The 12414-nt window shown below is 38.1% G+C and overlaps 1 protein-coding gene across 4 annotated transcripts in view; it reads right to left on the minus strand.

The window, feature by feature from the left end:
• DYM (dymeclin) overlaps positions 1-12414 on the minus strand; it is a 372867-nt gene that overhangs the window by 320594 nt on the left and 39859 nt on the right. For 3 of the 4 annotated variants that reach the window (XM_065932680.1, XM_065932678.1, XM_065932679.1), the window contains one exon: positions 2004-2056. The exons of the other annotated variant lie outside the window; for it this stretch is intronic. In XM_065932680.1, coding sequence (XP_065788752.1) covers positions 2004-2056 — 53 coding nt within the window. The remainder of the gene's footprint in view (positions 1-2003; positions 2057-12414) is intronic. 4 annotated transcript variants of the gene reach the window in all.

Raw genomic sequence — 12414 nt, forward strand, 5'->3', positions numbered from 1 at the left:
TGAGAATTTTCCAAAATTGATGAAAGACATCAAACCACAGATCTAACAAGCAGGGAGGGAGGGAGGAAAGGGGAGGAAGGAAAAAGGTAGGAAGGAAAGAAGGAAGGAAGGAAAAATACTCCTGAGCATATTCTAAGATGCTGAAAACCAAAGGATTAAAAAAGAAAAACGCTAAAGTATCCAGAAGGAAAAAACCTCCATTTTTTTTTTCAAAAGAACAACACTAACACTGACAGCTTTAATCTCAACAAAATGAGAACAACCAGAAAAATAACAGAATGGTGTCCTTAAAGTATGGAAAGAATTATTACCAACCTAGAATTCTACACACAGCACACCTATCTTCCAAAAGTAAAGGAAAAATGAAAACATTTTCAGACCAAAAAATAAAACAGAATTGTCATATACCCACAAAACCCTTAAAATCTATATGCATTTATATCTATTGACATGAAAAGAAGCTCCTGAGTACTGCTAATTGAAAATAACATATAAATAATACCACTTACATAAAACTGTGCATATAAATCAATATACACAGAATACTCTGCTAAGATTTTGATCTTATCACAAAAGATTAGCAGTGATTTTTTTTTCCTATTCTCCAAAGTGGTTTTAAATATAGAATGACATACTTAAATATACAATACCAAGTGAAAAACAGATTAAAATAATTGTATGTGTGTATTTAATATTGTGTAAATGTGTATTCAAAGAAGAAATAACAGAAGGCAAAATATTAACAACAGCTTTGTGAGGGTTGTGGAATATGAGCAAATACTGCCTTTTTTACATTTTAGTATGCTTTCCAAATTGTATTAATAAGTATTATTCCCAATTTAAAAATGCTATTTTTGTAAAAACCCCAAGGTCACTTAAAAACTATATCATAATAACTGCATTGATATCATTGTTACACAAAATTAATTCTCAGCGAACTGTCACACAGGTTTTTGAAAGTCAGCTCTATTTAGTACAAAATTCTCAAAATCTATGGTTATAACTGAAGAAAAAATTCAAGGCAACTATTATATTAACACCTCTATCATTACCAACATAATTTGTTTTTAAAAGCAAAAATATTTCATCAAAGACTGTTTTTGGCAGAGTAAGTTAAATCGGAGTTAGCTTACATGGAGCATATCCATAAGCTTGATTTAAAAACAAGCTTGTCATCACTCATTAAGCTCTTGTACACCACTTGTTTAACAGACATATTATCTCTAATTTTCAAAGCAACAGTGAAATATAATTATCCACATTTTTTAAGGCATACATTTCTTTCCAACTGTTACCAATTTGAAAGTAAAGTATTTGAGAAGTGAGGTCCAAAAAAGGTAACATTTATTGACAGAAATAATGAACAATGACAAATCCTAGGCACTGTACTGGATATTTCATGCTATCTGACTTTTCCTCATGAAAATTCTGCAATTTAGATTAAGAAATTAAAGCTCAGCTAATAATTAAGTAGCAGAGTTATAATTAAGATCATAAAATAATTCAAGAGCTCAGGCACTTTACCATTAACACAAGGTTGTTATTACTAATTTGAGAAGCTTCTGAATATATTTTCCTATTAATGAATAATAATTATTCTAGTTAACATAACCAACAACAGCATCTTTTGCAACTGGCAAAGGATGAATGATCCTATATTCTCTAGGAACTATACATGCAACTACAAAACAAACAATATTTGGGGCTATTCTCAGTATTTCAAAATTAGCAAAAAGAACAAGCTCTATGTCTTAGAAGAGTCCATTACCATGACTGCAAATTAAGCAACCATGTGTCTCACTGCTGTTAACTGAATGGTACCCTCTAGTGGCATCAATGAGCACCAAGAATAATCACTACTATTATAATTACCATCATCAAAAATATATCACTTCATTAATTCAATTCATATTGCAGTAACAAAATTTATTAACAGAAATTTTAAAATAACTGCCTCACATTACACACACACACACATACACACACTCATTTTTCCTCCTTACCTAAAGACCTGCAAACTGAAATGGTTGCCTCCTCTAGGAGCTTCAACTCAGTACTGGAGAAAGAGAAGAAAGGTAATTAATAAATATAACACTAATCATGTTCCTAACTATAACACTAATCATAATCCGCCTGCAATGCAGGAGACCCCAGTTCAATTCCTGGATTGGGAGGATCCCCTGGAGAAGAGAAAGGCTACCCACTCCAGTACTCTGGCCTGGAGAATTCCATGGATTGTATAGTCCATGGGGTCGCAAAGAGTCCATTCCATGGACATGACTGAGCGACTTTCATTTTCAATCATATTCATACTAACCAGTTAAAGGACTATATAAAAATAAACATAAGAAAAACAACTCAGAAGGAAAATACAGTGTACAGTGGTAAACAATAACATCAGCAAAATAAAGCTTCTATTCTCAATGTAATTAGAAAATTTACTGTAATTCTCAACATGGGACTCCTAAAAAAAGCAATTGGGGCGTGTTGCCTTTTAGGTACTGAAGCAGAGAGGAGAGGCAGGACTGGAGGGACTTATAGAAAAATTCAAGAAAGGTATTTCCAAATGCAGAGCACAAGGCACGAGACTCATGTGCCCAGCTCCAAGGGAAGTACTTATCATAGGATTAAACTTCTTTAGATAAATGCCATTTTTTTCATAATACTTTCAAACAATTCAACAACACTGAAAAAGAAACAAAGCAAGAGACAAAACCCACATATATAAACTCCAATAATTTATAAATATATAGAAAAACTGAGGTAGATGCAAACTGACACAGAGACAGGAGGCATAGACAGAGACAGACATAAACCTCAAAAGTAGGGAAGATTCATGACAGTGGATTCAGCAGTGGTTTCTTACATATGACACCAAAAACACAGGCATCAAAAGAAAACAAATGGACTACATCAAAATTTAAAACTTTTGCATATCAAGGGATACTATCAACAGAGTAAAAAGTCAACCCAACCAAATGAGAGAAAATATTTGCAAATCATATAGCTGATAAGGCATTAATATCCAAAATACATTTTAAAAAAACTCTGACTCAACAACAACAAAAAAGCAATTTAAATATCTGCGAAGGATTCAGGTTTTGGAGACTTTATGTCTCCAAAGACATAAAAATAGCCAACAGGTGTAAGAAAAGAGATGTTCAATATCACTAGTCATTTAGAGAAATGTGAATCAAAACCACAATGAATACTACTTCACATCCATTAAGACGGAGTTATTTTTTAAAAAGAGAAGGAAAAGAAAAGGAAAATGGAAAAAAGTGTTGGAGGGTATGTAGAGAAGCTGGGACCCTTGGGTACTGCTGATGGTTATGCAAAATGGAGCAAGTGTTGTGAAAACCAGTATGCCAATTTTTCAAAAATCAAAAACAGAACTACCATACGACCCAGCAGTTCCGTTTCTGGGCACACATACACCCAAAGGGTTAAAGGCACAGAGTCACAGAGACGGCTGCACACTGAGACACTCAGCAGCACTGTCACAACAGCCAAGAGGCAGAAGCAACGAAGTGCTGGCCTGGGTGAAGGACGGCACAAAATACGGCACATGTGTATGATGGAATATCATTTGGCCTTAAAGAGGAAACTTCTGATACATGCTACAACATGGATGTACCCTGAAGACGTTATGGTAAGTGAAACAAGCCAGCCACAAAAAGACAAATATTGTATGACTCCACACATATAAGGTTCCTAGAGTAGCCAGCCCATAGAGACAAAGTAGACAGCTGGTTGCTGCTGGCGTGTTTGGGAACAGTGAGGTGGGGAGCAGGGAGACGGCAAGCCAGTATGTGGTGACTATGGAGTTTCAGTTGGGGAAGATGAAAAGTTCCCAAGATGGACAGTGGAGATAATTAAACAACAATGTGAATGTACTTTTATCACAGAAATGAACACTTAGAAATGGTAAAAATGATAAATTTTTTGTTGGATGTATTCTGCCACAATTTTTAAAAAGTGCATTCCAATTCAACTACTTACTAGCTGTGTAACCTTGGGATCATTTAACTTTCAGCTTTCTCATACATAAAACAGAAATTATTTTTTTTTAAAGTGCTTCAAAAAATGTTGTTATTATTAAATTATGCAATACAGCACTTAGAACAGTGCCTGGCATAAAGTAAAACCTCAATGATAGCCACTCTGATGCCAAAATGCAGTACGTTTTTCTCTGTTAATAAAAAAAAATAATGCTTTCCATTTGTGTAACATAAAAACGTTAAAGTTTTTCAAAGCCCTTTCAAATTTATTAGCACATGAAAACCTCTTCTATTGAGCAGGACAGTTACAAACCCTATTTTAATAGATAAGCAAACAGAGGCTTCCAAGGACTTTAAGTAACATCCCAGGAATCAGTAGTCTAGGAAGAACAAGAACCAGCCTTTACAGCCAGGTGACTGGTTTGAAAATGTTGTTCTTTTCTGCCAATACACATGGCACACGGCGAACCCTCTACATGGGCAACTCTTTCAGGGCAAGCTGAAAAATCTCTACCTTCCATGGTGCTCTGCTGTTGCTGCTGAAGCATATTTTGAAAAGAACAATGCATAAGTACTGATGCCTTTGACAAGAAAATTTTAGAGCAACTATGAAAGAAAATGGATTACTTTAACTGTTTCTAGAACTATGCTATCCAATATGGTAACCAATAGCTACACGTAGTGAAAGACCACTTGAAATGTGACCAGTCCAAACCGAGATGCATTGGAATACAAAATATATACCGGATTTCAAAGATTTTTAAAAAAACAGAAAATACTTAATTATTAGTCCTTATGTTCATGAAATTGTAACTTTGGGGAGATGTTGAGCCAAATAAAACATACTAAAATGAATCTCACCTGTTTCAGTTTACATTTTTAATACGGCTACTAGAAAACTTCACATACATGCTAGTTTAACCTTTTATATCTATTAAAGCTACACTGGAACTTGTCTCCTAGCAACTGAAGCCAGTATCATGCATTAAAAGTGCTGTACATACACACAGAGCTAGAACTAACTACTTCAGTGAATATGCTATTACCTTAAGAATCTCAAATTATATTCACATTCAAAGATAAATATTTTTTCAAAGTAAATCTTTAAAGTTTCCTCTAAGATTGAAAAAATTTTAGCCAAAATTACCTAGAAATGATTGCACAGTCAACTGTTCATACGTCCCAGGCATACATCCCTGCATCAGGTACTTCTGGAGTGTCTGCCCAGCACACACTATGTCTGCTGTCCTCCCTTCCCTTTCTTCCACGTCCCACCTGCTTACTCCTCAGGGCTGAGCGGAGGCAGACAGGCTTGCCCAGCCTGACCCCACGCCCTGGCCAGAGCTGACTGGATCAGAATCTAAGCCATGCCAGGGTCTTAGGGAATATGGAATTGAGATGGAGAGACAGGTTATCCATATGGCTGGAAATGGGCTGCCAAGATGAGGGTTACAGGAAGCCAACCTCTATCCACAGAGTGGCAGAGATAAACAAAAAGGACACTCAGGATTCCCACTGGTCTTCTAATTCTTGGGACCAGTTCTTCCTGAAGCCTAGCTGTGTTTCTGGGGTTCTACGAGACATCCCTGTCTCTTCATCACACAAGCCTCTTCCTTTTACTGACATACGCTAAATCAAATTGATTTTTGCTAATAACCAAAAGACTTCCAATTAATAAATCACTGTGGTCAGATTTAATAATATACATTAGTAGTTGGCAAGAAGTAAGAGCTATGAATTACTCAGTTTATGGGTTACTTGGGCAAAAAATAAAAGTAAAGAGGTATAAAATGCAAAAGATCGTAAAGAGTTTTACGAGGTTAATAACTAGACCACATGTATAAAATCTGTTTCACCAGTACTTCTGCTTTCTTCAGTCAATAATACTCTCTTAAAACCAGTTGGAACCAAGAGCTTCAATTATACACATATGGCTACAACCTTCAAAAGCTTCAGAATTTACTTGTTCAACAAACACTGCCTAGGTGCCCAGGATATGCTGGGTTCTGTGAAAGATGCTGTCTCTGCCTCCAGGCTACACACTGGAGTGAAGAAACAGACTCTGGTGCAGGGGAAGTACAGAGATCAAACCCAGCCCTACGCATGAGCTTATGCGATGTGCACCCAACCCACCCTATGAGCAGTCAAGAAAGGCATCCCAGAAGAAGTAACCGTCCCAAAGGAGGAAGAGAAGACAGCTGGGCAGACAAAAAGGGAAGGCTTTCAAGACACAAGGAATGTGTATGCAAAGGCATGGCAGTCACAGACAGCCTGGCAGATTCTGGGAAGCAAAGGTTAGTCAACACTGGAGAACAGTAAACTAACTACAAGTCTGGAGAAATATACCAGATGGCTGGAGTACAGGGTTCAGTTTCTCAACTCACTCTCAACAGAAAGGTATTGAGCGTTCCCAAGCATTCCCAAAACAAGGTTCTGGTTTCTTCTGAATACAGTATTAGCCTGAAAGAAGAATTAATTCCAACATGTGTAAGTGAGGATGGTTTGGACACCATTTCCTCTAGGAAACCACCTCTGATCACCTAAGCCCTGGTAAGAAGCCTGATTTCTATCCCCAAAGCACTCAATCATGAAACTGAGCACCTGTAGCAAGACAAACCAGTTATCTATTTATGTAACCAGCTAGATGGGGGCTCCTGGCTCCTTCCCAGCCTGGTACAAATCAGGCACTCAATAAAAATGCACCGAATCAATGAAAGTCTTTTGTCAGACACTAAAGAGGACAGAATTCCTTCCCCGCCCCTCAGGAAACACTTCACATTCTCTAGATTTCAAGGCAATGTCCATTCCCAAGTTTAATTTTTTATTAAAATATTTTTAAAGACACCTTTTTTTGTTGTTGTTCAGACACTTAATTCAGGTCCGATCTTTACAACTCCACGAACTGCAGCATGCCAGGCTTCCCTGTCCTTCACTATCTCCCAGACTTGCTCAAACTCATGTCCACTGAGTTAGTGATGCCATTCAATAATCTCATCCTATTTTCTTTTCTCCTCCTGCCTTCAGTCTTTCCCACCATCAGGGTCTTTTCTGATGCGTTGGCTGTTCCCACCAGGTGGCCAAAGTATTGGTGCTTCAGCTTCAGCATCAGTCCTTCCAAAGTCTCTTCAGGGTTGATTTCCTTTAGGATTGACTGGGCTTGGTCTCCTTGCAGTGGTAGAGATCCTCAAGGGTCTTCTCCAGCACAATTCAAAACCAGATTTGTTTCCAAATGTAAAACAATATATCTTTTTGAAGCAGGCTGGTTTCTTGGTCACTCAAGAACTCTCCCACCTTTGTTGGAAAGCTCTCTCTGGTGATAAGATGGTCAGCATTGCCATTCTGTGATTAGGCCCCTAGGGCCTGGGTCCCCTACAGATGGCCACAATCCAACACAGCTTATACCCAGCCACCACACCTCCTCAAAAATCACCACCACAGGTCAGAGCGTCTTCAATGTCCAGACTATAAGCTCCTTGAGAAGAGGGAAAGTGTCTCATTCACCCATGCCTTCCCGCACCATGCCTGATACAGTGGCTCAGCCAGAAGAAAAACACATGACAGTTACCTATGAAATTAAGGATTTACAGAGCTCTGTTTGTTGCATTTTCTGCACTCTGAAGTGTTATTTCTACAAAGGAAATCAGCCAGGGACACCCTTGCCAAAAGCAACACACTGTTATAATAGAATTCCTTTCCTCCCATCCTCCAATTTTCTAAACTTCTTGGAACATTTTAAGAATAATCTTCTTTCCCATTTGCTTGATTTAGAGCTAAAAAGGGGTGGTAAGCAACTGGGGTGGTTGGTAACTGCTGCCGCGTGTTACAGGCATCTATGCACAGTACCGTTGAGTTAAACAAATGAGCTCAGATGTTCTGGCAGCAGGCAACTAACAAATCATCATTTGCAGTAAATAAAAGTAAAACTCACTGCAAAATATGCCAATGTTTTCAGGACAATTACAGTCAGAAACTGAATTCTGTTTCTGAAAGCAACAATGCTTCTGGGACACTGGAAGCATACAACAGCGGGGCAAAGAGGCAGCAGAAATTCACACCAGTACAGATTAAGTAAGTTAACATCACACAGAGGTCTTCAAACTTCCTGTATACATTAACTCCACAACCAGGTCAATCTGAAAAACGTCATTAATGGGAGATTAGGAATAAATACTGAAAACTAGTCATCTCAAGCAAACATTTGCTAAGGGAACTAAACTCTAGATAAACAATCCTATTGATCCAAGGATCAGGTGTGGCTCTGTCCGAAGCAATCCCTGTATGTGAGAGCAGATCAGGCTCCTCCTTTTCAGAGTGCTATCACTCCAGCAGCGACAAAACCAGAGGGATTCACAGAACAGGAATCTCAGTTTTACAGGTGACATCCCAGTGGACAACAGGACTGATGGGACTGAAGAGCAATGCTCGAGAATCTGTCACGCACATGGGAATATTTGAAACTGGTCTAGGGCTTTTTCCAGTTTTAAGAACCTCCACTGGCTTTCCTGAAGATAATTCAGCAAGGGAGTGGTTACCAAGATTTTCACAACTGCAGGGAAGTTCTTTAAACATTACCAAATCCATTTCTAGGCTATATCCTAAGTCTATCCCCTTCTCTGCTCTGATTTCATGAAGAGACTATCCCTCAGGAGGGAACTGTCATCAACACCAACCTCTCATTCTCTCCCCACTCCAGTGAGCATTTCCACAACAAAAGGCCCCGCTGGGGGTCAGTAACACGACTGGACAGCTTCTAAGTTGTATAGTGATCAATGTCATCTCTGCCATCTCTGCTGAGTGCACCAACATTCACCATGAGAAAGTCAAGTAAGTGGGGAGAGCAGGTAGCAGAGAAGACTTGAAAGGTAAAAAAAAAAAAAGCAAAAGAGAGAAGAACTTTAATGCCACCTTAAGGAGTTTGGATTTTATCCTACATAAAATAGGAAACCAATATACAGATACTCAAAAATAAACACTAATAGAACTCTTAATAGCACCAGCAAGGTGCTTCAGGTATACGATGGTTAAATATCTTCAATCATCCTCAGATTTTTAGCAAAAGACAAAAAGATAATGTGACCAGCAACAACAATAATAATAGTGCCCCTAGTAGTACATACAATCAAGCCTAACCGTGTGCTCACCCAAAAACCACTATAACTGACCAGTGTTGCCCACTGTTGGGCCAGTAAACTTGGATAAACCACTAACTGCTACTAGTGCAAAACTCAGTCAATTACATTATCTTTAAAAATTCTAGTTTAATTCCACTAAAATAATACACCAAATTGGAACACTAGGAAGAAATAGCAATGGAAATAATATGAATGACTCTACAGCCACTAGAGTCACAGGCTGGTCACTTTAAATTCTTATACCCCAAGTGTGCTACCTCTCAATTTAACCATTATCATCAATTAACAAACTCATTCTGGCACAATGGATTTCCAACCATTCCCACTGCTGAAGACAACGTATGCTCCCCATATAATGAAAAACTCCAAAGTCACAAATTTCAATTCCAGCTTCCTCATTCCAATTGGTACGACTGGCCAAGATACTTAATTTGAGCATCTCAGCTTCCTCACATGTAAATGAAGGTTAAGAATGCGACCATCTGATAGGATAGTTGTGAAGGGTACACTATAATGTACTCAGAAAGTCCAGGTTTTTGTGTGACGTAAGTTTTTATTTCTTTGAGACAAATGCTTAAGAGTGCAATTCACACTACACAGAAAGTACACAGCACTCAGCTCCACATACTCAACAACGAACAAATCCATGAGTGTTAAAGCTGTCAACTTTGCATTTATTTATTCCTTAATGCATCTTATAAGTAATTTGCCAATCTTCACCTTTCTTCTCTCTACAGGGCAGAGGGGAAGTACAGCATAATGTAGTAGTTTTTGAAGTAGTTCCACATTTTGAAATAGCATCAAAACAGCTATGTCAAACAATGGTAGATGATCTGCTTTGATTTTATTTCCATTAATATGTTACTACAGTAGAATCACAACCCCAGTGGATTACAAAGGAAATCAATATTCCTTATTCACCTAGCAAAACTTCTCAGTATTAAGTGATGTTTAATAAGTGGCAGGAAAGAAACTTAAATCAAGGCAATTTTTCTTTTTTAAAAAGGAAATTGATTTTTATTTGTTACTGCAAAAACGAACTATGCTAAAACCACCATGAGGTAACGCTATACACCTATCAGAGCTGTTAAAATAAACAAGAGTGATAGCATCAAATGCAGGCAAGGATTTAGAGAAACTGGATATCACATACATTACTCATGAGAATGTAAAATGATAGAGCCACTCTGGTCAACAGTTTTGGCAGTTTTGTACAAAACTAAACATTTACCACATAACCTAGTAATTGTACTCTTAAGCATTTATCTCAAAGAAATAAAAACTTATGTTCACACAAAAACCTATACAAAAACCTGGACACAAATGTTCATGAAGATTTATTCATAAAAACCAAAAACTGGAAACAATCCAGATGTCCTTCAATAGGTCACTGTTTAAACAAACTATAGTATATACATAACAGAATACTACTCAGAAAAAAAAAAGGAGTAAACTATGATATACACAACAACTTGAACAGAACTCAAGGATACCATGCTGAGTGAAAGAGCCAATCTCAAAATGTTACATAATGTATGATTCTAAATAACCTTCCTGAAATAACAAAATTAGAGAGACAGAAAACTGAATTAGTGGCTGCCAGGGTTTAGAGATGGGGAAGGTAGAAACAATGGATGAACCTATTTTTCAGGGCAGGAACAGAGATGCAGAGGTAGAGAATGGCCATGAGACGAAGGGCTGGGGAGAGGGAAGGCGGGATGACCCGGGAGCTGGGACTGACACACACACACCAGCACGTGTAAAGCAGAGTCAGGGGGAGCCTGCCATACGGCAAAGGAGCTCAGCTCGGCACTCTGCGGTGACCTACGGGGTGGGTGGGGGTACTTAGAGGGAGGTCCACGAGGGACGGGATATATGGAAACATATAGCCGATTCACCTCAGTGTACAGCAGAGACTAACACAACACTGCAAAGCATTACGCTCCAATAAAACTAAGACGGGTGTGGCTACGAAGGGAAAGCATGAGGGAGCCTCGCCAGGGTGAAACAGTGATGCACCTAGACTGTGGCGGTGTTCAACCTGTGAAACCGTTGTCCAGAGCTCTGCAGGGCTTCCCGGGCGGCTCAGTGGTAAAGAATTTGCCTGCCAAGCAGGAGACACAGGTTCCATCCCTGGGGTGGGAAGATCCCCTGGAGAAGGAAATGGCAACCCACTCCAGTATTCCTGTCTGGGAAATTTCACGAACAGAGGAGCCTGGCAGGCTACAGTCCATGGAGTTGCAAAAGAGTCAGACATCACTTAGTGATTAAACAACTACTACATGCACACACAAATGACTGCATTAATTGCTGAACTCTCAATAATCTTTGTGGCTTATACCAATGTCAATTTCCTGGTTTGGGTACTGAACTAGAGTTACAAAAGATGATACCATTGAGGGAAACAGGGAAGGATACAAGACATCTCTCTGTACTATTTTTTTTTTTTTTGCAACTTCTTATGACTCTATAATTGTTTCAAAATAACAAGTTAAAAATCATAGAAATAAAGCTATAAGAACTTAAACAGAAGAATTATATTAATATATAATTTTTAAAAATATATAAAACACACATATATAGAACACATATGTGGATTTTCCTGTATCTATAAATACTCATTATTAACGCCTGTATACTGTTCCAGTGTGCAGATGCACCATTTTTATTTGCTTGTTCATTCATCACATCTCCTTACTGGCACTTAGATTGTTAGCAATTTTCAATTATCATAAACACTGCTACCAATTGTCTTTACACATATATCTCTCTACATACATTTCTTAAACTTGTCCAATCATCTTCTTAATATAAATTCTAGAAGTGGAATTGCTAGATCAATGACATTTCTGTTCTGGTGAATTATGCAAATTGCATTCCACAAAGATCTAACCAATTACCATTCCCACCAAAATGCATAACTGTGACTTAACCCACAAATATTCCTAAATCTGCAAAATTACAAACCCAGATCTTTTCCACCAAATCCAATGATTTTTATATTCAGATAAGCACATGTTGACAGTAAGCAAGCATAAGAACCTTCATGACAAATTCAGATTTTTCCCCCCCTTTAAAATGGCCCATGGAGAGGAACTCATAAAGGATGCAACATCTAACTGGCAAAATATCATGCCACTGTAATTTTTTAAAAAGTTCTATTCAACACCATGTATTCACTGTACCAGGCAATCAACTTTTGTATTAGCTAACATGGAGATGGGTCACATTAAGAACCACTGTACAGAGTTTACAACTTCTCTGGATTTAAACTCTGAATT

The sequence above is a fragment of the Muntiacus reevesi genome, chromosome 4 (assembly GCF_963930625.1).
Source record: "Muntiacus reevesi chromosome 4, mMunRee1.1, whole genome shotgun sequence".
Taxonomy (NCBI): domain Eukaryota; kingdom Metazoa; phylum Chordata; class Mammalia; order Artiodactyla; family Cervidae; genus Muntiacus; species Muntiacus reevesi.